Source organism: Muscardinus avellanarius, assembly GCF_963383645.1.
Source record: "Muscardinus avellanarius genome assembly, chromosome: 2".
Classification (NCBI taxonomy): Eukaryota; Metazoa; Chordata; class Mammalia; order Rodentia; family Gliridae; genus Muscardinus; species Muscardinus avellanarius.
Window position 1 is genome coordinate 75720834 of NC_137787.1, and position 26917 is coordinate 75747750.

At 42.8% G+C, this 26917-nt stretch overlaps 1 protein-coding gene across 1 annotated transcript in view; it reads left to right on the forward strand.

Moving 5' to 3' along the window:
- Positions 1-1943: 1943 nt before the first annotated feature.
- Positions 1944-26917, forward strand: part of LOC308258394 (lymphocyte antigen 75-like) — a gene marked incomplete at both ends in the record, with an annotated part of 99565 nt that continues 74591 nt past the window's right edge. The window contains 5 exons of the mRNA XM_080688960.1: positions 1944-2037; positions 8464-8835; positions 14815-14985; positions 18789-18953; positions 25210-25320. Of these exons, the coding sequence (XP_080545086.1) occupies positions 1944-2037; positions 8464-8835; positions 14815-14985; positions 18789-18953; positions 25210-25320 (913 nt within the window). The remainder of the gene's footprint in view (positions 2038-8463; positions 8836-14814; positions 14986-18788; positions 18954-25209; positions 25321-26917) is intronic.

Genomic DNA, 26917 nt, shown 5'->3' on the forward strand with positions numbered 1-26917 from the left:
TACTTTGGATATGAGCATCTAGCAGAGACAGTAAAAGGTAAGACAGGTCTAGACAGGTTGCAGGAACCAAGGGCAGATGTACGAAGAGTATTTAAAAAGCCAGGGTCAGATCATAGAGAGACTTGCTTTATCTTTAGATGAAATTTCCTTTTTGTATCATGGCTTCTTTGAGACTCTCATGAGAGCCTAGAACCCCCTCCCTCCTCAAAATAAAAAGTATGTTTATAAAGCCGCATACAGTTTTGGGGTTTTACAACCCCTCGGACTCCAAGTTGGAAACTGCTGATAAAAACGAACAGCACTGGAAGGTTTTGAGCAGAATGGTAGCATGTTGCAAAGTGTTCAGAGAGATTCCCTTGCCTGACAGGATAAGCATTGCCAGTGAGGTCAGTTGAGAAACTATTGCAATATGAGATAATGCAAGCAGGTGCCCATGTGGCTCCCGGCTAAGGTGGTGGCTGGAGGAATTCATTTATTACACCAAAATTTATTGAGAGCTTATTCTGGGACAGGCCCTTTGCCCACTATTGGGCACACCATAAATGAATAAGACCACTGCCTTCAAGGAGCTCCAAGCCAGGCAGGATCAGAAGGAAAGGCAGGCAGCTACAGATGCAAAGGGAATTGCATCAGAGGCAGGTTCTCCTGCCCAAAATTTCCACTACCTGCTCATTAGAGAATAAAGTGAAAGTCCTCAGTATCATACACAAGGCCCTTTTCAAAACAGCCACAACTCACCTCCTTTCTGCTGTGTTTTCTACATAGGCCCTCATCACAACTACTTCCTTCCCTTACACACACACACACACACACACACACACACACACACACACACACACCCTGCAGGGCAGCTACACTGGACTCTTGACCGGCTTCTGACCCTGCTTTGCATTTTCTCTTCTTTGCATTTTCTTTCTTTCTTTCTTCCTTTCTTCCTTTCTTTCTTCCTTTCTTTTGTGGGGATGGAACCCAGGGGCATTCTACCTCTGAGCTATACCCCCAGTCCTATTTTTTATTCTTTATTTTGAAACAGGGTTTCTCTGAGTTGCAAAGGACCTCACTAAGTAACTGAGACTGTGTGCGAACTGCGATCCTCCTGTCTCAGCCTCCCAAATGCTGGGATTACAAGCATGAGCTACCACACCCGGCTGAAATGTGAGGTTTAAAAATATAGGATATTCACATCCAGGCAACTTAGGTCTTTAGATATTTGGCCTTATTTATAAGAAAGATGTTCAGGGGGACAGAGTACATGGGACTTGTAATTTCACATCCATTTATATACTGGATTGTTACTGTTAAATTATTAAGAGCTTATTTGCAAAGCCTAAATCATCCTTAGAAGTATTACAGAGTCAGTGGGGTAAATCTTGTTTTTAATTCTTTTTACAATTAAAGGATCAAACCCTAGTGTACACTATTCTACCTTTATTTGCACTATCAAAATGCCCAAGATGTTGCCAGGGACGACTAGATTCTTTGGCTGGGCCACAGACACCACACGACCAATGTACATTTCCCCTTTCCAGGGTGGAGGGGATGTGGGTGCCTTCCAAGCCCAGCTATGGATGAAATCATCGGTCCTAAAATGTGGGAACCACTCATCAGGGTAGTGCCAATTCCCAGCGAGTGCCGCATCCCCACAGCCTCGCAGATAAAAAGTGGGGCCCCTAGCTGAGTGGCCTGAGGCGCGGGCTCTTGCCCTCGATGCGCATCTCCCGCCTTCTCGTGGTCCCAACCGCTCGCTCCCAGGTGTCGAGGCCCTCAGCCCTGCACCCCGGTCCCCGCGCGCCCCACCTGCACGCCGCGCCCGACCCAGGAGCCGCGGGTCCTGATTGGCCGAGGGCGGCGGGGCGGGGCGGGGCTTTGCGCCCCGAGGTCCGGGCCAGAGCGCAGCGAGGGCGCGGGCTGAGTCAGGGCAGCGCGGGGCCGGGGCGCTCGGGATGCGGCGGCGCGGGGCGACCCCTGGCCGCGCGGCGGGGCTGCTCCTGCTGCTGCTCTGCTGCTTCGGGCTGGCGGAGCCTTCGAGCCGCGCAGGTAACCGCGGGCGCCTCGACGCTGCGGGTCGGCGGGCTCTGGTGACCGGGCACGTCCCGGTGGCCAGAGTCAGGGTCTGGGGGATCCGGGATCGGGGCCGGGGCTGGAGCCCGACCAGCCAGTGGACCGGATCTCCGACGGAGATGGCGCTCTACTGCCCTCGGGGACCCGGGAGGGCTAGGTCTTCCCGGCACTGAGGGATCGGAGTTCGCCGGGAGGAGGCGCACAGTCTTTTCTGGGAAGGTCCTCCGCCTCTCTTTGGTCTACTGCCCTCTAAAATGTTACTTTCCTGCGATAGGAGACTCCCCTTCTTCTACAGCAGGTCCCGCCCTGGACCCAGTGATAAAGGTGAGGGTCCACTCAGACCCAAAGGACTCTCAGTGATTTCCCGACTGCAGGGCGCCCGTGGTGCGCCTTGAGAAGGAAGTCAGATTAAGCCATCCTCAGCGCCTGAAGCAGTCACCCTTTCTTCTAATTGGCTTATGTGCACCAGCGATGCCCCAGGACCACACAGGCTGACAGCATCACGCTGAAGCGCCGCTTCCTTGGGGACCCAGTGCCTTTCACTAGAGAACAGACCTCCTTTGACAATGCCCAGGATGGTGCCAGCCCCACCACCCTCCTTGGCAGCAGCCAGATTTTGCTTTTACTTTCTCTTTGCCTCGACAAAGGTATGCTGAGGACTTTGTTTCTTGTTCAGGCTGCACTGGGCAATCTCTGGGCAGCCCCCACTCACCTCTTATCTTGCCTGTGTGAGGATGGAAAAGATGGTCAAGGCCATTTTGGGAAAACATTAAATTAGTTGGGCATGGTGGCATCCATCATCTCGGTACTTAGGAAGCTGAGACAGGAGGATCGCAAGTTTGAGGCCAGCCCCAGCATCTTAGCAAGACCCTGTTTCAAAAATAAGTAAATAATAAAAAAAAATAAAGTGGGGCTAGAAGTGTAGCTCAGAGGCAGAGCACTAGCCTCTGGGTTCTATCCCTAGTACCTTCAAACAGATGAAAATATTGAGTTGATTTTGGCTCTTGCTTTCTTTGCAGCTAAGCTGAGTTACTATCTGGTTTAGACTTTCTTCTAAGAAATGGGAAGGGATTTCTCAGAGCGTGAGTGGCATTGTCGTCTACATCAAGGACCTTTTAATGGGCTCTTCTCTGACTCACTCTTCTAAGTCTATTCTCCTTTGGCCCTCTTTGCTGGGAACTACCAGAAGAGTCATTAATAAAACAATCCTTTAGTGCTGTGGGAATTCTACGCCGCCTACCCCACAATCCAAGAAGGAAAATCCCACCACCGAAACTAACTCCATAAAACCACGTGAACCTTCCTTTCAGTTTCCATCTACAGCTGCCTTAGTCCATCTGCTTTGTCTCCTCCACAAATTTCAGGGTTTCCTCAACTCTCACAATCTCTACAGTCCTGTTCTGTCTTGTCAAGCCAAAGAAGAGCTCACCAGGCCTAAGTCTGTTCTCCAGGCCCTAGGTCCCATACATATTTTTTTCCATGCATCCTTCCTCTCTCCTAGCAGCTGCTCTGAGCAGCTTTCACGCCCCCTGGCCCAGGCACATGACCTCGCTAGGGGACGCATTGGACTCTTGAACACCCAGCCATTTGGTCGCTTGCTTGGCAGTGTGTCAGCTTCACGATGCTAGTGTTGGTACATGCCTCGTCCTGTGCACACAGCTAGGCTTGGGCAGGTGGTCTTGGTCACCTGCATGCTGAAGGAGCGCCTCTGTGTCCTTGGGGAGATGCCAAGCGCTTTGCCTTTTTGCCTCTTTGGAGAGCTAAAGCTTGAAGTAAAGCCACCTTTCAGGGACTCCTTAGGTTCCTGCCAGCACAAACCACCCACTCTGTGCTTGGTGGGGTTTTGACTCCTAGTGTATTGCCCAACTGTCACTTCAGGATCTCTTTTTGAACTAGCAAGCCCAGACTTCTGGTTCTCTCCCACTGCACCTGTGCACTCTGCACACTTGACAGAGACCACAAAACATTTAACAGGGTGAGGGGTGGGAGTTCCCCTGAAACTGCCACTGTGTGGTCTTCATCCTTCCTGAAGACCTCCTTCCATAGGTCTGTGGTTATAAAATGTTAAACTTGTAGCTCCTCTGTGGAGTTGGCAGAGCTCTTTGTTCTAGGGCCTATAAGACAGGACTCATTTAGTGGTCAGATAATAAGAAAACACTTAAAGTTGGTTTTCCTTGGATGGATGTGAAAATACTAATAATTCACTTTCAATTTATGATAATGCTACTTAGCCATTTTATTTCAAACATCACTGGAGTCTTTATATACTATGAAACATGTAGCCAGGCATGGTGGTGCATGCCTCTGATCCTAGTACTTGAGATGCTGAGACAGGAGGATCGCACAGGTTCAAAGCCAGCCTCAGCTACTTAGTGAGGCTCTCAGCAACTTGGTGAGACCTGTTTCCAAATAAAATATAAAATAGGTCTGGGAGTATAGCCCGGAGGTAGAAAGCCCCTGGGTTCCACCCCCAGTATTACAAAAAAAAAAGGAAAAAAATAAAGCTATCTGTAAATAATCTCTTTTATAAACTGCTCTGTAACTTTCTTTTGTAATTCATTTGTAAAAATCATTTACATGTATTTTTATGTAACAGATTTTCTAAACAAGAATCTAATTTTACGCTTTCTCAGTCCTTCCCACTCTTCAAACCTCCCATCTCCATAGGGTCACAACACCGAATAGATGCAACAGCTCCTGATCAGGGCACAGAAAGGCTTGGGGAGACATCAGGAGAGAGCAAGACCCTCCCTCGATGGTGCATTATGTATGAATGTTTACATATACAATATGTGTGAAAGCTAATAACATGTTCCTTAAGTCATATCCGATAAGTCTATGTGCTAAGTGACCACTAAAGGTGTCAAACATACTTAGTTTATGTACAAAGTTCAAATGCAGGTGTAGACAGGCTAGTGTCCATTCAGAGATGTTGCAATTTGCTAAAAAAAAAAAAAAAAAACTTGCTCTTTATTAAGATGTTTCTGTGTAGTGCTGCTTCCCATCTCTCTTGTAGTCTAGTTCCTGCCAAGGTGTTAAGTCCACAGGTATCCCAGAAGTAATATGGGTGTAGAAAATAGGAAAAAGTAAAATGTTTTTTCTCTTCCAAAGAATATTTATGAAGCAGGACTGTCACCTAATTGTGAATGCCCAATGCAAGTGAAGTTAGAAGGACCTCAAGTGCTATTAACAGTGGAGTTAGTTATGGACATCTATTTACAAACAATATGCAAAGACTAACAGTTTAGCAAAGGCTAATGAAACCTGCAAGGCCCAGGACACTGGTGGAAGCACTCCACTGCTCTCATTGACATTTAAAGATAGCAAGACCCTGGGAGATTAAATGGCTTCCACAGGCCTCTCAGCTAACTGGTAGCACAGGTAGGTCTTATCTAAGACCCTTACTTCCTTCTTCCACTGCTGTTTCCAGTACACTAAGCCTTGACCTATTCAATTTGGTTCTAGAAAGGCAGCTTGAAAAATCAAAAACCTCAAACTACAAGGGAAGACGAAGCTAAAGTTATTAGCTTTCCCACATAGTGTATATATGAGCATTCATACATAATACATTAGCGAGGGAGGGCCTTGCTCTCTTGTGATGGTTCCCCAGGTCTTTCTGTGCGCTCTTACCAGGAGCTGTGGAGTCTGTTCGGTGTTGTGATCCGATGGAGATGCGGGGTGTGAAGAGTGGCAGCTGCTTTCCCAGGTTGCCTGTGTGGAGTAAAGAAATACAGAGCAGAGTGTGCACAGAAACAGCAAGACCCCAGGGCAGGAGGGAAGAAGCTTCCAAAGAGGGGAGTGGCCACATCTCCAGAGGAGCAGAGTTACTTTTTCTGCTGTAATTCTTCATAATTTTGAACACATTTGTTTTGGAGGGGTGAGAGAATAGTTTGGAAAAGAAATAAATCAGGAGTCTGAGTGGCTTTTGAATATGTGGGAGAAAGATGTTAAAAAAAATGTGAATGGTCGTCTTAAAAGACGGTTACTTCCTTTTTTGTTGACTCAGAAGTAGAATGCCCCTGGGTTTAATCCCCAGTACCCCACCACTGACCATCAAAGAGAGAATGGCAAGGGGGATGTCAAGGAAGAAAGATGCAGCCAGGTGCGGTAGCACATACCTGTAATCCCAGTACTTGGGAGGCTAAGACAGGAGGATTGTGGGTTTGTGGCCAGCCTCAGCAACTTAGTAAGGTCCTCTGCAACTTAGTGAGACCCTATTTCAAAATAAAAATGAAATAGGGCCGTGGGTGTAGTTCAGAGGTAGAATGCCTCTGGGTTAATCTCTAGTCCAAGAAGAAAAAGGAGGAGCATAAAAAGTGAGGGGTATGACGCTGCCCTATCAAATGCATCTACCTGAAACTCTATGCAGTGTCTTAGCATTCAAATTTGAAGGCAGAGACAACTTAAATCTTACATTTTAAAGGGGATTTTTTTTTTGGTTATTGTTGTTGTTCCTTTTGTTGCTGCCACTGTTATTAAAAAACTCACCCAGCCGGGCGTGGTGGCGCACACTTGCAATCCCCGCACTTGAGAGGCGAAGACAGGAGGATCGCACAGGTTCGAAGCCAGCCGTGCTGGCTTACGAGACCCTGTTTCAAAAAAAAAAAAAGTATAAAATAGGTCTGGGAGTGTAGCCCGGAGGTAAAAGGGCTTCCAAGAACCCCAATACCACACACACAAAAAAACTCACCCAAAGTTCCAACTGCAGTCAGATTTAATTTTATAGCTATTATTTACATGGTAAAATTTCCCCTCGAGTTGCCAGCCCCAGGCATGAGATTTTTTTAAACTCTGAAGAGACTGTGAAACATTACTAGAAAAGTTATTTAGTGCTGGAAAAAAAAAAACAGTGATTGTAAAGCTAATCTAAAAATGAAAGTGTCTTTTGGGAATCAAAATTTTTTGGTTTTTCCACTGAGCTATCTGGTTCTTTGCTTAAGCTTTTCTAAAACATTCAGCTTTACTCTCCTAAACATAATGATTTGTGCTGAAACTTTTAAAAAGAACTGACCAAGCCGGGCATGGTGGTGCACACTTGTAATCCCAGTACTTGGAAGGCTGAGACAGGAGGATCACAGTTCATGGTCAGCCTCAGCTACTTAGTGAGACCCTGTTTCAAAATAAAGAGGGAAAAAATGGGGCTAGGGGTGTAGCTCAGAGGTAGAATGCCCCTGGGTTCAATCTCCATTACCACATGCACAAAAAAGAAAGAACTGACTAGATCATTTGATTTTAATTGGTTTTAACAGATATCAATCTTGCTCCACAAATCTTGCTGTGCAAGAAACCATGCATTACTTTATTAATCAAAGTAAACTTGACTCAGGGCTCCATCCCACCACGTTGGTAGAACTTTGATTTCTCTTACTTTTGGGGTCTTCCCCAGCTCGTGTGGAATGTCAGGAGAACATTCGGGGGTCCCTTCTTCAGTCTTCAGCTCTCAGTTTCTTCTCAGTTTCCCATTGTCCACCCATACTGGAACTTGAAATGGTGGCTAGGGCGATTCTGGCGCTCATGGTCCTCTCTCCCTAGGTTATCCACAGGGGATCCCATGGATCCTGTCCTGTGATCCACACAGTCCAGCCCATGTCCTCGCCCCAGGTTCGGGCACCTTCCTGGAAGTGCCACCATGGAGCAAGTCCCAGGTTCCCCACACTCAGAACCCAGATCTCTTTTTTCCTCTCGTTCCTTTATCCCTCTGCTCTACCTCTGCCCTCAGAAGTCTCCCATCTCCTCGGAGACCCCTCAGTGAGTCAGTCTTCCTTCCACAAAGGTCCAGGGGAGGAGCACAGAGGTCTAACTTTATACTTGATGGGGGCCGGGAGGGAGGAACACAGAGTGAGAACGAGCTTTTGATTTTTCATCTAATAGTTTACTCTGCCGTGGTAGCTAACATGTAAGCAAGATAGAGTTGTGGCCTCAAATAGTCTCAGGATATTTCTTTCATCGATCACAGAACACCTAAGTGAGATGAAAACTAAGGAGCTTCTTTATCCCATCTAACAAGGAGGAGGCTCTTTTATGGAATAGGAAAAACACAGGTATAGTACTCTCAGTGGTTTATATGCATTACCCCATTTCATCTCATATCATAGCGTGAAATAGATACTTGTTATAGATGAGAAAACTAAAGCACCATGGTTACATAATTTGCCCTGATCACAAAGCTAATAAGCAGCAGCACAGGTAGAATATGAGCCCAGGCCAGCTGGCTCCAGAGTCATCTCTGCATGCTGCAGTGCCTCTCCAGCCATCACTGCCCTCCTCTCCTGTACAGGACAGTTCATCAAGCCCTGGGGGTGGGAGCAGCCCAGTCCCTCCTCAGCAAGCAGGGAGCAAGGCTTGCCAGCCACATAATCCAGAATCCTGAAATGTCTTCCTTCACTGTCTGTCTCGACCCAGGTAATAATCCATTCACCATCGTCAGTGAGAACAGGGGCAAATGCATCAAGCCATTAGAGGGCTGGATAGTCGCAAAGGACTGCGATGGAAGTGAGGGCATGTTATGGAAATGGGTGTCCCAGCATCGGCTTTTCCATTTGCAATCCCAGAAGTGCCTTGGCCTAGATCTCTCCAAACCCACAGAGGCCTTGAGAATGTTCAGCTGTGACTCCGACGCCATGCTGTGGTGGAAATGTGAGCACCATTCTGTATATGGCGCTGCCCAGTACAGGCTGGCTCTGAAGAATGGGTACGCCACGGCCAGTACAAACACCTCTGATGCCTGGAAGAAAGGAGGCTCAGAGGAAAGCCTCTGCGACCAGCCTTACCACGGTGAGTACTGGAGAGGGCTTTGGCCCTTTGCTGTTGGGCTTGATAAGTGAACCTGCACTACTGGGTAAAGTAAAGCCACAGGCCGGTCACAGCAGGGAGCAAGCTACAGTTCCAGGCACTGTGCAATTACTGTGAGCTCCACTCTTACCATATGCCCGTGAGGTTGATAGTATTTACCCCACCCTAACAGGTAAGAGGGGTCACGTGTCTTGTGAGAAGTCACACAGCTACATTGTGGTAAGCCTGGGATTTGAACGCTCTCTGGTGACTGAGCATGTTTGCTTCCTATGATGACGTTCTGAACTCTAAGAGAAAGGAAATGTTAGGTTAATAGGAAATCCTTCATACAGGCAAAAAGACCAAGTGATCTGATTATTTCAGTCACATTCTAAGTTAAAGAAAAGGAAAGAAAAATATATTCATGCTTGCTTACGAGTCCAGTATAATGAGAACATGTTTAAAGTTCCATGGGGATTTTTATTTTCACTTTTGTCATGGCTATTACATGTTGTGTTTATAGTTCAACATTTTATGAGTGAGCTTGTTCTCGATTGCTTCCCGCAATAAGTATATTACCATGACCTTTGCTCTGAATATAGGGACTGGCTCGCAATGAATTTCCAAGTTTGGAAAGAATGAGTGGATGTATTTTTAACCACTAAGTGTAATTAGCTATCACCCAAGCAAAACTTTTTATTGTGTTACATTAAATTATAACATTCCATAATTATATATCATCTTACTCTTGGCTTTCTTTGAAAACTTACACAGAAGCCAGGCATGGTGGCACATGCTTGTAATCTCAGTACTTGGGAAGCTGAAGCAGGAGTATCATAGGTTCAAGACCAGCCTTAGCAACTTAGTGAGGTCTTCCTTAACTCAGCGAGACTCTGTTTCCAAGTAAGAAATAAAACAGGGCTGGGAGAATATCTCAGTGGCAGAATGCCGCTGGGTTCTAGTACCACACAAAAAAAATACTTAGATATGGGCATGGTAGTGCATACCTATTATCTCAATACTTGGGAGACTGAGACAGGAGGATCATGTTTGGCACCAGCCTCAGCAACTCAGGGAGGCCCTCAGCAACCTAGCAAGACTCTGTGTCAAAATGAAAAATAAAAAGATCTGGGGGAGTAGATTGGATGAATGCCCCTGGGTTCAAACCCCAGTATCAAAATCTTAAAACAACAATAAAAACCTTAATAATTTTAAATAGATTTTCCTCTTAAAGTCCATTTAAGCTACATTTGGCCATTGATTCAGGATAGAAGATTCGTTCCTGTCCTTCCAGTTATTTGCACAAGTTTTCCAATGTGGGGAATCTCTATTTCTTGGTGAAGATCCATGAAATCATTGGAGAATATCCTATTCTACTGTTAATAGAGACTGAGAGATGAGTTTTTCTTTTCTTCAACTTTCAACCTTTGAGTAGTTGAACAAATCCATTTCTGCTAGCCAGCTTCCTCCTCCACTTGAAGAGGCCACTCCAACTTGAAGCAGCTGATTTCTAGATACCACTTCGTGGCATGCTTAAATTTTTCATTATAGCCGGGCATGGTGGTGCACAGGAGGATCGCGCAGGTTCGAAGCCAGCCATGCTGGCTTAAGAGACCCTCTTTTCAAATAAAAAATTATAAAAATAGGTCTGGGAGTGTAGCCCAGAGGTAGAAGGGCTTCCAGGAACCCCAGTACCACCAAAAAAAAAATTTTTTTTTTTCATTATAAAAGCCTCTAACTTGCCAGATATGAGAAAACTTGGAACCCCCGAAAATGGCTTTGGACCTAAATTTACTTTTAGTTTTATTTGTTCAGGAATCAGAATAAATCATTTTTAATGGGTCTCTTTCATTTTCCTGCCCTTCTTTTGAGGGTACAGTTATAATCTTGCGTCTGTGTGTGTGTGTGTGTGTGTGTGTGTGTGTGTGTTACTGGGAATGGAACCCAGGGGCATTCTACCTCCAAGCTACACCCCTAACCCTATTTTTTATTCTTTATTTTGAAACAGGGTCTCACTGAGTTGCAAAGGGACTCACTAAGTAGCCGAGGCTGTCTAAAAACCGCAATCCTCATGTCTCAGCCTCCCAAATGCATGCGCCACCATGCCTGGCTTTTAATTGTAATCTTAAATGTTCCTAGTTCCCAATGTGTCTTTATTCCAGTATAACTTGTTTCTATGTGTCTTATTGATGCATTTATAATATTCTTCTGAGAAGGAGGTCCATGGACTTCCCACAGCTGTCAAAGTGATCAATGGCACACAAAAGGCTAGGAATCCAGCCAGGGACCACCTGCGAGAGCCCAGCAGTGCCACTAGCACGCCCACAGGCATGAATGTGTTTCTTGACCTTTCCAAATATTTGCAGCAGTGTGTGTGTGTGTGTGTGTGTGTGTGTGTGTGTGTGTGTGTGTGTACTGGGGATTGACATGTCATTCTACCTCTGAGCTACATCTCCAGCCTTTCTTTTTTTTTTTTTTTTTTTTTTGAAACAGTGTCTCGCTAGGTTACTGAGAATCTCACTGCTTGCCAAGTCTGTCTTTGAATCTGTGATCCTCCTGTCTCAGTCTCCAAAGTATTGCAATTACAGGCATGTGCCACCATGCCTGGTGCTATGTTTTCTAGAAGCACACATGATTTTGACTAGTCAAGATTCTTTCAGGTTTTAATTTGCACAGAGGCCAAGGCCAAAGCTGCCACCTCTTCTCTGCTGCTCTCTAGGTATCTGGTACCATCCAGATTCTGTGTGGCAGAAACCTAAAAATCATTCTCAGGTGTTTCTGCCTTCTTCTCCCGCCGTTCAAATTTAATCAAATATTAAATCCTGGCAATCCTGCTTTTTAAACTTTATGAATGTCCCTCTCTTTTGGGGTTAAGGACTGTTGCCTTAAGTTAGCTATTTTCTCCAGGACCTCTCTCTCTCTGGCTCCTGATACTGGACCCTGCCCCACCCCCAACTCTACCTATAGAGAAAAGTCCAAGGTTACCCAGCTGTATAGCAAAGCTAGGGATCCAAACCAGGATTCCTTTCCCCAAATATAGTATGTTTATTTCTGCTTTGGATTTGCAGTCTAAAAGATTTGACTTCAAAATAAATAAGAGCAAAAAAATTGACTTCTACTATATGACCATTTCTTTATCACTGTGCTGGGTTGCCTCTTTGCCCAACTCACATCCTATATGAATTATGTTTGTCTCAGAGAAAGATTTATTTGTATAAATCTTATGAGAACTGCTTTAGACTTGTACATATATATACATTTTTTAATAAGAGCTCTGACCTGATCAGCAGTCTTCAAATTTTAAATGTTTGGTGAATCATGCAAAAGAAATGGACTTTCAGTGGCAAGAGGGCAACAGAACTGTGTGAACTTTGGGGTAACTCCCAGAGGCCTCTTTTAACCTTTGAATCTATTTTGTCTCACATTATTAAAGAAATTCATTTTCTATGTAAACTCCTTATCTTAAAAATGTGTGGCTCTTAGATAATAAGTGGCTGTTTTAAAAATACCATCACTATAACTCACACCTTAGAGTGTTCTCAGGAAAGCCTGTCTTGTTCAGGAAACCCCTGGGATTCATGAGGCCCAGCAACAGCCAAGGACGTGTGGAAATAAAACTCTTCATGTATCACGAGCATCACTTACCTGCCTCTGTTGTATTTGTTATTTTTGCTTCTTCAAAATATTTTGGGACTAAAAGAGATGTTTTGCATATTGTTTTTCATTCAAGTTCAGTGTAAGTATATATCATAAGGAGATTTGAACTGATACAAACATATATACACACATCGCTTGATGTATTACTTTCCATATACCCAACACCCCCTTTCCCTTCCTCCCCCACCCCTACATGTTAGTGAGATGGGTAGTGAGAGCTTTTAAGGGAGCCCAGCCTTGAGCTATGACCTGAGAAGGTAGCTATGGGATCAAAGTTGTCCTTGTGTGTCAGGACTCTAATCAGAGAGCCTGCTTTTGTCCCTGTCACTCACAGCTGAGTGACCACATGCTTCACTTAACTGCTTTGCAAAAATAAAGACTTCACAGAGAAGTGCCTTCCCTACTGATCCAACAGGGTTATGGTAAAGAACAAGCGAAATAAATGTATGTGAAAGCACTTCCGTATTACAGAAATAAAAGGTTATAGGAAAAAACCCAGGTGGTCCTACAAGTGACGGCCATTGTGTTCGGGACTGTCATCTGAGTATTGTAATAGGGAAGGTCATGCACTGTTGGGAGTTTTTGGTGTGGTCAAAACCAAAACATAAGGAGGATTGGGGAAGTAGCCCGGTGGTAAAGTGTGTGCCTAGCCTACACGAGGTCTTGGGCTTTTCTCCAGCACCACAACAAACAAACAAAACCCAAATGTGTAATGAGCAGGACCTTTATAAGACATAAGGTCAACATACTCTTTAACAGAAGTACCCTATTCAAAGCCATTTTGTGACCGAGGAAAACAGAAACAATGATCCTTAGAAGATTTTTTTTTGCAAAGGAACATGCTCATATTATCTTTACCTTTTATTATACTTCTGCTTAATATATTCCAAACTATTAGTTGAATAAAGTTTCACACTACAGTCAAATGAACATTTGAGAATGATAAAGAATATAGAATCAAATACTGTCTTAAACACCCTTATCTGTGAGACCTTTTGAGGGATGCTAATAGCCTGGTAAACGGTGATGAGATTTGATGACTATGCTTTGCCTAGTAGCCATTATTTGATCTGTTAATGACTGGGGTTTTAAGCAAATTGAGGATATAAGAAAAGGTGACAGAAATAGATAGAAGGTTAACTCTCCTACAAAAACACCTTTTAGAGAACTATTATTGATTTAAGTATTGAGCACTTCCTCCTGTATTTCCAGGCTTACTTGTGTTTAGAATAATTTTTCCATGTCTCTCTGGGTACCAGGGAGAATTATTAGAATGAAAACTAGGTCTGTTACCTCCCAGGCCACCAGCTGGTCCCATGACTTCACCCACTGAAACTGGTTCTTCTTTTATAACATGAACTGCTGTGTCCTGACCCTCTCCAAGAATCTACTTTGTAATTTCAGAGAATAGCCTTTCCTCTCAGTTACCCAAAATCTAGCTTCAATTCTGTAGAACAGTGGCACTCTTTATCCATTTCTCTAATTCCATAGGTGGTTCCAAAGTCCATACACACCCTCTGTGATGCCAAGGTAATTTCTAAATATACCTTTATTTAAGCCATTTTTAATTGAAAATAAATGGTATACATTTAGACTGTGCTTGGTGCCCTCTCCCCCCAACCCCTGTTTTCCCTACCCCCCCAACGATGAGTGTCCAGGGTAACCATATTATATTCATACTTTTACATATGTTCGGATATAGCTCCTCCATTAATCAGGTTCAGCCTTCTTCCTCTGCTATCCTTCCATTCAAACTTTGCTGAGATTTTCCTTCCATTATCTGGAGTTCCTCTGGTATTCCCCATGCTCCCTAGTTTGGGCATATTAGAGAAAACATATGTCCCTTTTCTTTCTGTGCTTGGCTGTAAATATACATTTTTACTAAATATACCACAGTTACTAAAGAAAAGGGAGGTGAGTTGCGTCTTGATCAGAGTACCCTCTTGGTGAAGTATCCTGCCACCCACAGTAGTCAGGGGACCTTGACTCAATCAAGTCAGGATCTTTTAGTGCTTCATCACACCACAGTGGAAAAAAATCTTCTTGGTGGATTATCTCCTGATTCCTCATGCTCAGTGCTTGAGGTAAATACTTTTGTGCCCAGTTTACAAGTGCAGACTCTAAGCCTGCTCCCAGCCATACAGGGGATCCCAGCGTTCAAGTCCAGACCTGCACAGTCAGCATCTAACGCTTTCCACTCTGCGCAACTCACTTGGACACTCTTTTTTCATAGGTAAAAACTTTCTTTAATGCAATTTTAGAAATTAGCTAACCACCGGTGACTATCTAGATTTAACTCTCCTTTCCTCTACTTTCTACCCACAGAGATATATACCAGAGATGGGAACTCCTACGGGAGACCTTGTGAATTTCCGTTCTTAATTGATGGGACATGGCATCATGACTGCGTTCTTGATGACAATCATGATGGCCCATGGTGTGCCACCACCGTCCATTACGAACATGATCAAAAGTGGGGCATCTGCTTACAACCAGGTATGTATGGGCTTGATGAACTTTATGTGTAGAAAGAAGAGAGTACCATTTATAAGAGGGAAAAAGAGAAAGAAGACTTCAGGATGACTCAAAAGTATTTGTAACAAATATTATCCTAGATAAGGAATATAGATTGGAAGAAGAGAGAGGAGTATTATATGATATGTAACTGAGGCACACCTTCTGAACATTTAGGTGAGTGTTACAAGAGCTCTCAGTACCTGCCATGTAATAAGAAATATTATTTAAAGCCAGGTATGGTGGTTCATGCTATAATTCTAGTATCTGGGAGGCTGAGACAGGAAGATCACAGGTTCCCAGCCATCATCAGCTACTTGGTGAGGTCTTCCACAACTTAGTGAGATCCTGTTTCAAAATAAAAAAATAAAACAGGCCTGGGGCTAGAGCTCAGAGGTAGAATGCCCTGGGTTCAATCCCTAGTACCTCATATACATATATGTATATACATACATACATCTATATACACATATGTATTATATTATGTATAGTTATATATACATGTAATAAATATATTTATATACTTTTAGTGATTAGTAGGTTGAAAGAATCTATAGAAAAGATAAAGGAAAGGGCTTTAAACCTACATAATAATAGTTAAAATTTAATGGCCCTGCCAGGCATCAGGTACTATTCTAAGCTCTTAATATCTAACTCATTCAGTCCTCAGAGCAACCCTCTAAGGCAGATATCATGATTTACCCTCATTTTATAGGAAAGCATAATGGGGCAAGGGTGAATTATATGCCTAAGATCACAAAACTAATTAATAAATATGACAGAGAGGATTCAAACCTAGAAATTTGGTAGTAGAGTTCCTGTCCCAAACAGCCAATCGTGCTGCCTTGTTGGGTGGCAGCCTAGTGCTTTATAAGTAGTGCTGGGGATGCCCCCTTCAGGGCAATCCGAGCTTCAAACTGCAGAGTTGTGAGCAGCGTAAAGTGGTCCTACTGGACCACTGATTCTCAGCCTCCAGAGTGCAGCAGGATCACTTGCAGGATTTGTTGGAACACAGATTGTTAGGGCCTATTTCTAAAGATTCGGTACATTGGGGTGCAGCCCAAAAATTTGTGGTTCACAATTTCTCATGCTGCTGGCTTAGGGACTGTACTTTGAGAATTATCTGTCTCAGTCAAGGCCCAAGCTTTTTAACACTTAGGATCTACTGACATACAAAAAGCCAGTATTTGCTTCAGCTGAAATTTATAACAAGCAGAGCATGGTCAACCATGTAACTATTTCATTGAACTCCATAGTTTGGGTCCTAAATTTGCAATAGGAAAGAGAGCCTAGAGCTATCTAGCATGAACCCCTGTTTCTTGGGTGAAAGGCAGCAGGCAGACTGCATTGGTGTGGAGCCCGGTAGAGAACTCAGGATTCCTGACCGGCCTTTTCCACCTTGACCGGGAAGAGTTTCAGTACTTTAGCTTCTGGTAGTGAAGGAGTTTGTTAATGCATTCACACGCCTTCCAGGGTAACTTCTGGAAGGCGCAAGATTGTGAGTTTCTCAGGCCTGAGGATTGCTTAGTCATGACAGTTGTGTAACAAACACACTGCCATCCCACTGGCGGCAGCAGCGTGTTCTGAAATTATAAGCGGAGGGTCTCTGTGATAATAGTGAACCTGTAGGAAGTGTACCTGCACATTTGCTCCGTGTCAATGAATGTCACAATCTCTATTACTCTTTGAACATAGAAAAGTGGTGGAGGGAGCCAAGCGTGGTGGCACACACTCGTAATCTCAGCACTTGGGAGACTGAGACAGGAGGATCGCACAGGTTCAAAGCCAGCCTCGGCTACTTAGTGAGGCTCTCAGCAACTTAGTGAGACCTTGTTTCAAAATAAAGTATAACATAGGTCTGGGAGTATAGCCTGGAGTTAGAAAAGCCCCTGGGTTCCACCCCCAGTACCACACACACAAAAAAAGAAAGAAAAAAAGAAAAAGTGGTGGAGTGGCAAAGTGTACTGTTGAGAAGAGCAACAGAAGAGGTTGGGCCTCCGAATATAGCTCTTCCACAGCACCTGTTGGTCTTTGTTCCTCTTTGAAATGAGGGCATCCGGTAAGATCTATAAGGGCCTTTCCAGCAGATAGGGCCACAAGTCTGCCATCTCATATGTAAGTGGTTATGAAAAGCCCTCCAGAAAGCCCCCAAGTAGAGCCTGAGACACACAGGATGCACTTAAATTGGCTTTTCCCTCTCATTAGGAGCAGGTGGGAAGCCCTGAGTGGTTTGTGTGTGGTGTTTGTGTTTACCGGGAAGTGAACTCAGGGGTATTCTACCTCTGAGCTACAACTCCAGCCCTATTTTACTTTTTATTTTGAAACAGGGATTCACTAAGTTGCTGAGGGCCTTGCTAAGTTGCTGAAGCTGGCTTCAAACTTGTGATGCTCCTGTCTGAACCTCCCAAATACTGGGATTATAAGTGTATGTTAGCCGGGCGTGGTGGCGCACGCTTGTAATCCCCGTGCTTGGGAGGCAGAGACAGGAGGATCGCGCAGGTTCGAAGCCAGCCGTGCGCGCTGGTTTAGGAGACCCTGTTTCCGAATAAAAAAATATAAAATAGGTCTGGGAGTGTAGCCCAGAGGTTGAAGGGCTTCCAGGAACCCCAGTGCCACCAAAAAAAAAAAAAGTGTATGTTACCATACTCAACATCTGAGTATATATATATTGTGTGTGTGTGTGTGTGTGTGTGTGTGTGTGTGTGTGTGTGTATTCGTGGCACTGGGGGTGGAACCCAAGGGCTTTTCTACCTCTGGGCTATACTCCCAGAGCTATTTTATACTTTATTTAGAAACGGGGTCTCACTAAGCTGCTGAGAGCCTCATTCAGTAGCTGAGGCTGGCTTCGAACCTGTGCGATCCTCCTGTCTCAGCCTCCTAAAAGCTGGGATTACAAGCGTGCGCCACCACGCCCGGCCTGAGTATATTTTTGAACTAGTTGTCTCAACAACTATATAAGTCATCCAGGAAATAGCTTGAAGTTTCTTTGTCTGAAATTATACCTACCTTTGTATATTTGTTAAAGAGTATATGATGTAGCCGGGCGTGGTGGCGCACGCTTGTAATCCCCGCGCTTGGGAGGCGGAGACAGGAGGATCGCGCAGGTTCGAAGCCAGCCGCGCGCGCTGGCTTAGGAGACCCTGTTTCTAAATAAAAATATAAAAATAGGTCTGGGAGTGTAGCCCAGAGGTAGAAGGGCTTCCAGGAACCCCAGTACCACCAAAAAAAAAAAAAAGAGTACATGATGTAAATTATGCGATGTAAATACATGTTTCTGCACCTCCATATGCACACATACATATGCATGTATAATGTTAATTACATAATATTAATTATATCATATATTCAATCTCCTATTAAAATACTAAGAAGAAACTTGGACTTAGTTTCTGAAATAAGGTAATCGCTGGGTTCTGCATCTCAGCCATTTAGGCGGAAGCTCTGCTGTCTGTCACCATGTTCAAGTGTTTGTCTTCCATCAGCGCAGTGTTCCACACCTGCACACACTGGCTTCAATCAGAGGACAGGCAGAGGCGTGGGTAAAGACGTGGCATTGCAGTTGACAGAGGATAAAGGGAGAGTGGTAGCTTTAATCAGCTCGAGGCATGTGGTGTTCTCGGACTTCAATTTCATTGTGTAACCAAAGGCTCAGACTGTGGTTCAAAGGAGCAGTAGCAGCCTCTACTTCCGCATGTTTCAAGAGTGTGCAAATTGAGTCACAGTACTTGTAAGCATTTCAAGGAATAGAAAACATTATGATCACTAAGTAATCTTTTTATCAACAGAAAATGGCTGTGAAGGAAATTGGGAAAAGAATGAGCAGATTGGAAGTTGCTACCAATTTAATACCCAGGCGGCTCTTTCTTGGAAAGAAGCTTATGTTTCGTGCCAGAATCAAGGAGCCGACTTACTGAGCATCAACAGTGTTACTGAATTAATTTATCTTAAAGGTAAATTCAACTTGTGCATGGTACAGCAAATTGCTGAAATTATTAAGACGTTTTCTTCTTCTACATTTCATATTCAAGTGTGTTGTTTGGTGAATACCTTTTCTGACTTCTTTTGAGATTTAAACTCAACACTAAAGCCCACAAGCAAAAAAAAAAAAAAAAACGTATTGAATGTAAACATATTCTATGTATTGAAAATACATCTTGTGATATAGAGACTGATGCTTAGAAAACAAGGTCGGGTTGCAAGATTAAACAACTACCCTAATTCTAAGTGAAAGGATTTGATAAAAAGTAGACATCAAACTCTTTAAACATCGAAAAGTAGAGAATTCAAGGAAGGCAAAGCTGCTGGCCTCAGTAAAAGCCCTCACATTTGAGTGAAGGTGTACAATCCTCAGGGGCGAAGAGAGTGTTAGGAAATCTATTTGTGTGTGTGTGTGGGGGGGGGGATCTGGGGATGGAACCAGGGCCATTCAACCTCCAAGGTATACCCCCTGACCTGTTTTTTTTTACTCTTTATTTTGAAACAGGGTCTCACTAAGTTGTGGAGGGCCTAAGTAGCTGAGGCTGGCTGCAGACCATGATCCTTCTGTTTCAGCCTCCCAAGTTTATATTTATTTTTTATTTTAAAACAGGGTCTCACTAAGTTGTGGAGGGCCTCATAAGTAGCAGAGGCTGTCCGAGAACTGCGATCCTCTGGTCTCAGCCTCCCAATGCTGGGATTACAAGCGAAGTGTGCGCACCACCCCCGGCAATTTTAGGAAATTTTTTTTGTGTGTGTATGTGTGTGTGGTGGTACTGAGGTTCCTGGAAGCCCTTCTACCTCCAGGCTACACTCCCAGACCTATTTTTATACTTCTTTATTTGGAAACAGAGTCTCTTAAGCCAGCACGGCTGGCTTCAAACCTACGCAATCCTGTCTCCGCCTCCCAAGCATGGGGATGACAAGCATGTGCCACCACGCCCGGCCTTTTTTAGGATATCTTAAAGATGGACAAAACAGGTGTATGTGAGTAGAAAAGGTTATGTTTTGTTTTCAGGTTGGTAGTGGTAATCTTTTAAATTTTAATTATGAAAACTTAAATAATACAGATAAGCACAAAAGACTAAAAGAGATCATTTATTCTTTCATATAAAGTTTAGGATCACCTTATTAATTTCAATGAAAATCCCTATGGGAACTTTGACTGTCACTGTATTGAGTTATAGAGTAAGTAGGAAGGTACTGGAATCTCTGCATTGTCTTCTCATCCGTGGAAATGGTATTGGTATGCCTAGCTATCCATTTAGGATTTCTTTTACTCAGTAAAATTCTATAACTTTTTCCATCAGGCTTTTGCCTGCCTTCCTCTCCCTCCCCTCCCCCTTCTTTCTCTCTTTTTCAGTTCTAAGGATTGAACCCAGGGGTATTCTACCTCTGAACTACCAGTTCCACTTTTATCTTGAAAGAGGGTCACACTAAGTTGCTGAGAGCCTCACTAACTTGCTGTGGCTGGCCTGTAATCCTCCTCTCTCAGCTTCCCAAGTACTGGGATTACAGATGTGTGCCACTATGTCTAGTTTGCACATCTGTTTGGTCTTTGTTGTTTTTTTTTTTTTTTTTTGTGTGTGTGTGTATGTGTGTTACTAGGGACTGACTTAGAGTCATTCTACCTCCGAGATACACCCCCCTCAGTCCTAATTTATTTTTTGTTTTGAAACAGGGTCTCACTAAGTTACAGAGGGCCTCACTAAATAGCTGAGCTAGCCATGAACCTGCGATCCTCCTGTCTCAGCCTTCCAAATGATTACAAGCTGAGAGTACAAGTGTGCACCCTCATGCCCGACTCTTTACTTCTTTTTATCATTAAGGATTCACTGGTCACCCGGGCCTTGAGGCGCACGCTTGTAATCCCAGTACTTGGGAGGCTAAGACAGGAGGATTATGCAGGTTTGAAGCTAGCCTTAGCTACTTAGTGAGGCTCTCAGCAGCTTGGTGAGACCCTGTTTCCAAATAAAATATAAAATAGGTCTGGAAGTATAGCCCAGGGGTAAAAAGCCCCTGGGTTCCATCCCCAGTACCAAAAAAAAAAAAAAAAAAGTTCACTGGTCTTTTATAATTAAAAGCCCACTGGGGTGTGTGTGTGTGTGTGTGTGTGTGTGTGTGTGTGTGTTTTGTTTTTATTTTTTTGCTAAAGCCTTATTCAGACCTCTTTTCTTAAGTATAGCTTTATCAGTCATTTCCCTCAACTTGAGCTACCTTGACCAGGGTCCCAAAGCTAGAAAATGGCCATGTTAGGGCCCTGATGGCCTCCACCTTTCTGATGCATTGGAAGAGGTCTTCTCTGTCCCATTTCAGATTCATGACTATCATCAGGCCTTTAGTCTCTCATTGTGGGAAGAGGAAGGCAAGTATACAGTCAGGTCTGAAGAGAGGTCTTTGGAACAGCCAAGAAATACCTAACAATCCACAGAATAGAAAAAATTGCAAACTATCTGGGAGGGGATTAATATCCAGAAATTATAAGAAATTCAACTCATTAGCCAAAAAGCAGGGGGGACCAGTTGATTAAAATGGGCTAAATACCTAAATAGTTCTTCCAAAAAGACATATAAATGATCAGCAGATAGGTATTTAAAGTGCTCAACATCATTAGCCATCAAATAAATGCAAATCAAACCCACAGTGAGATGTTATCTCACACCTGTACAATGACTGTTAGCAAAAAGACAAAATAACCAGGTATAAGTGGTGCACACCAGTAATCCCAGTACTTGAAAGGCTGAGAAGGGAGGATCACAGGTTCAAGGCCAACACAGAGCAACTTAGAAAAATTCTGTTTCAAAATAAAAAATAATAATAATAAATCCAGATGTCGTAGTGCATGCCTATAATCCCAGTACTTGGGAGGGTGAAACAGGAGGATCAAAAGACTCTTCATCAACCTAATGGGACCCTGTTTCAAAATAAAAATAAAATGCAGCTGAGGATACAGCTCAGAGATAAAATGCCCCTGGGTTTAATCCCTAGTACTACAAAAAGTAAGGAAATAAATAAAATGGAAAGGGGAAGGGGTGTGGTTCAGTGATAGAATGTCCTTAGGTTAATTGCCCAATGCCACACACACAGGCACACACAGACACACACACACACACACACACACACACACACACACAGACAAAAATATGCTGGTGAAGATGTAGAGAAAGGAGAATTCTTATACACTGTTAGTGGGAATGTAAATTAGTGGAGTCATGGTAAACAGTATAGAAGATCCTCAAAATATTAAAAGTAAAACTATCCAGCAATCCCACTACTGAGTAAATACCAAAGAAAATTAAGTCAATATGTCAAAAAGATATCTCCTCTCCCAAATTAATGGCAGCACCCTTTACCATAGCCAAGACATGAAATCAACCTAAGTTTTCATCAAGGGATGAACTGGATAAGAAAATGTGATATATATATATAGACATATATATATATACATATATATATATATGTGTGTGTGTGTGTGTGTGTGTGTGTGTATATATATATATTCAATCATTTAAAGGATAAAATCCCTTCTTTTGTGATAATTTGTATTATGGAGAATATTGTGTTAAATGAAATAAAGCAGGCACATAAAGACAAGCACCATAGTTTTCACTTATATGTAGAATCTAAAATTCTACTCTAAAAGAGTAGAATAGTGGTTACTGAAGGCTGAGGAGAGAAAGTAGAAGGATTGGTCATTGGGTACAAAGTTACAGTTAGGAGAAATAAGTTCTGGTTTTCTGTTGCACAATGGTGTGGCTTCAGATGGCAATAATGCGTTGTACATTTCAAAACAGAGAAGAATTTGAATGGTCTCATCACAAAGGAAAGATACGATGAATATACTAATTAACCTTGATCATTACATAATTTATACATGCATCAAAACATCACATTGTGCCCCATAAGCATATAAAATTATTATGTGTCAATTAAGAATACATTAATGAAGAAAAAAAGAAAGAAAGCCTACTTGAGTGGACTCACCTACTTAATTAGGTATGGGGTTTTATGCTAGCAGTCATTTTCACTTGACAGCAGAGGTGGGGGTAGGCACAATCTCAAATTGTTCACCTCTTGCCTGGGCTGTTGGTAGAGAAAAAAGTCTAACTCCAGATTGTCCAAGTTGTATAAGAAATATCCGCCTTTTTTATTTGCCCAGCCAGCACACTTAGAATTTATCTACTTCTCAGTGACACGCACAGAACAAAGGACACATTAAGAACACCTGTGTTTGCCAACATGGTCACAATTTTAAAATCATGTCATTTTGATAAAGTCATCAGTGCAAATCACTAAGAGCATAACTTCAGAAGATCCCATCATCTAAAAGCGTACTTGCCGTGTGGTAGGATTATTCAGAGAGCCATTACTTCCTGCCAGAGGATATCTGGAAAGGCTTCTGGAAGGGATGAGACTGAATTTGGGATGGCTAGGAAGGATTGTTCCTCTGTACTGTCCTCAGCAGAAATGAATGAAGGCAGTTCTGAGAATCAGGGGTTGTGATTGAGTCTGCATTATCAGAAATATGTTATAATTCCCCGGACTACATCTTAAGGGATGATGAAAAATCAGTTGCTTTTACTAATAAGGAAAATTTAACATTTGATCTAGCTGTGTCTCCTGTCTCTTACATTTCCGTTACTCTCACTCCACTCTACTGACTCCTCAACCAGCTATAACCTTGCTTAAACTTGTACCGTTAAAAATGTGCCTCTTTCCCGTGTCCTGCAGCCTTTCTTTCACAGCCAAGCTCTTTGCGATTCCCTCCTAATCTCACATTTGCTCCTCAGTGGAGCAATAATTGAACTGGGCCCCACAACCCTCTTCCCAGGCTCCTCCCACCCCTGAATAATGCTGTCACTTCCTAGAAAGTGGGGGAATCCTTGCAATCATTCGCGTTTCTCCAGTGCACATGGACCTGTACAAACATGATAGCATCCATGTTTTGTGGGCATGTGCACACTGAGTTGCATGTCAACAATTGGCCTATTTATTTCATACCTCTCTAGCTTTCTCTTTTTTTCTGATGGTATCTGGTTGTCTAATGATAAATTTGAATGGTGCAGCTCCAGTGTGTGTGTGTGTGTGTGTGTGTGTGTGTGTGTGTGTGTGTGTGTGAGAGAGAGAGAGAGAGAAAGAGAGAGAGAGAAGAGAGAGAGAGAAAAGAGAGAGAGAGAGAGAGAGAGAGAGAGAGAGAGAGAGAGAGAGAGAGAGATATTCTGTGTTTCTCCAGCTGAAATGTTTCCAAGATTCCCAAAGTTGGTAAAAAAAAAACCACTCGCCCTAAGCAGGTGGGGGATGCTCAAACCATCCAGGAGGGCTATAGAAGGCCCTAAACAAAAAAAAAAGTAAAGCCGGGTACAGTAATCCCAGTACTAGAAAGACCAAGACAGGAGGACCTCAGGTTTGAGAGCAGCATCAGCAACTTAGCAAGACTTTCAGCAATCTAGTGAGACCCTGTTTCAAAACAAAAACTAAAAAGGTCTGCGGGTATAATTCAGAGGTAGAATGCCTCTAGGTTCAATCCCTAGTACCAAAAAAGGAGGGAAAGAGGTGGTAGAAATGCATGGTGGGGGTGGGGGGGGGTGTTGAGTAATTTTTTTTCCTGAAAAACAGGCAGTAAGCCAATACATTTTGGGATCTATGCCTAGAGCCATATATCCTATTGCCTATGTAACAGCTTCTGTACATATTTCTGACCCAGCACCAAAAATGCTTTACCATTTTGGAAATCCAAACCTGTTCTAGGCTAGATTAGAATTTTATAAGGGCAGTGACTTTTGTCAATTTGGCTTTTATACCCCTAGTACCTGGTAAATAATGTGTGCATCATAAATTTAAACTGTCAGTATGGAATACAATTAGACCTTCAAAATTTAGATGTACAACAGAAAACTGCTTTTGTTAGATCTTCTAAATCAGTACACGAGGGTTAAAAATAGATAGTGGAGCAACTGTTCTGAGAAGATTCTGTTCTTAGCTTAGAAGAAAGGCAACTGGACAAGCTCAAAGGAAAGAAGACTGGACCAGCTTACCAGCTTTCGGGTTTCTCAATAGCGTGAGGTTTTGTCTGTTAACAGTGCCTGCCTGTGCGTTCTAAACAGCCTCCTACAGCAATTTCTCCTTACAATCAAGGCCTTCAGGTCTTTCTGATATTTATAGGAACCTAGTCTGATTTAGATGATACTTCAGGCAATTTTGTCACTTTTTTAACTTACATAATTCTTACAGGACAAGAAAGCATTGCTAGGATTTTCTGGATTGGATTAAATCAACTCTATTCTGCTAGAGGCTGGGAATGGTCAGACCACAAGCCATTAAATTTTCTCAACTGGGACCCAGGTAACTACTCTTTTCACCCCCTCTACAGAACAAAAGCTACAAAAAATAAATAAATAAATAAAAGGCTTCCCACTCACTGAGATCATATAAGAGTTTCAGTTATTGACAAACCTTGTGATTACTTCTCAGAAGAATTTTTTTTTTCCTAAGACATTCTTAACTGATACTGTCATAGCCTCAATGATCACACACCATGGGCAACTGAGCGTCTGTCCCTGAGCTTTAGAGCAGCCCTGCATTTGAGGCAGAAGCAGAGTGAGCCCCCACGTGGCTGGGACCCGCAGAGGACTTGCATGCCTATGAATTTACCCATGCTGGGTTTCATGCACAGCTTTACGCTAATGTGGAAATATTCCTTCGTTTTCAAATTCTTGGGGTTTACCCTCTGTGGCACCCAAGTACTGACAACATAATGGCTATTTTTATACAAGTAAATACCTTGAGGAAAATGTTGTAGTGAATAAACCAAATAAAATCCTACTTAGCCAAAAACTTTATCCCACAAAGGAAGAAAAGGGTACTTTTTTAAAAATAAAATTGGACAGCCAGGTGTGTTGGCCCATGCCTGCAATATCTGGGAGGCTGAGACAGGAGGATTGCAGTTTTGCGGCCAGCCTTAGCAACTTGGCAAGACCCTGTTTCAAAATAACAAATCAGAAGCACTAGGAGTATAGCTCAGAGGTAGAATGTCCCTAGGTCCAATCAAGCTATACAACCACTCTTATTTATTTTTTTTTTTTGAAACAGGGTCTCACTAACTCTCAGAGGGCCTTTATAAGTTGCTGAGGCTGGCCACAAACCTGCAGCCCTCATAAGGTCTGATAAAAGCAAAACCTAAAAGTTAACATTAATTTCAGTACAAAAACATTGTGAACACATATAGGAAAAAATAAGTTCAATAAAACACCAATTGTTTCTTTGGTTTGTTTTGTTTTTGTTTTTGTTTTTTTGTTTTGTTTTGTTTTTGTTTTTGTTTTTTGTTTTTGAGGTGGTACTGAGGGCAGAACCCAGAGGCTTTCTACCTCCAGGCTATACTCCCAGACCTATTTTATATTTTATTTGGAAACAGGGTCTCACTAAGTTGCTGACAGCCTCACTAAGTGGCTGAGCACCAATGTCATTTTAGTTAACTAAATTTTCATATTTTTATAAATTTATACTCAATTATCTCAGTAAATAGAATCTCAAATTAACTTAGGTATTTTGTTTGTTTGTTTGTGTGGTGTGTGTATGTGTATGTGTGGTGCCAGGAATTTAACTCACAGCCTTGTATATGGTAGGCAAGTGCTATACCCCTACTCCTTAATTTAACCTTTCAGGCCTTAATGGCATTATAGAACCATAAATTCATATTTTGATCAAATTATGAATTTTATTATAGAGTAGCAGATCAAGAGTTACTGGCCATAGAATACATGGCATTGAAGTTGCCTGGGGACAGAGGATTGGTTTGGGTTTTTTGCTTTAAATTAACAACAGTGTATCAGAATCTTGAACTGTATCTTGTACTTTAAAAGAAAGACATATTTAAGTATATCATTTTCCATTGAGGCTTATACATTTCAATTTAGTTAAAAATTTAACGATACAATGAGTC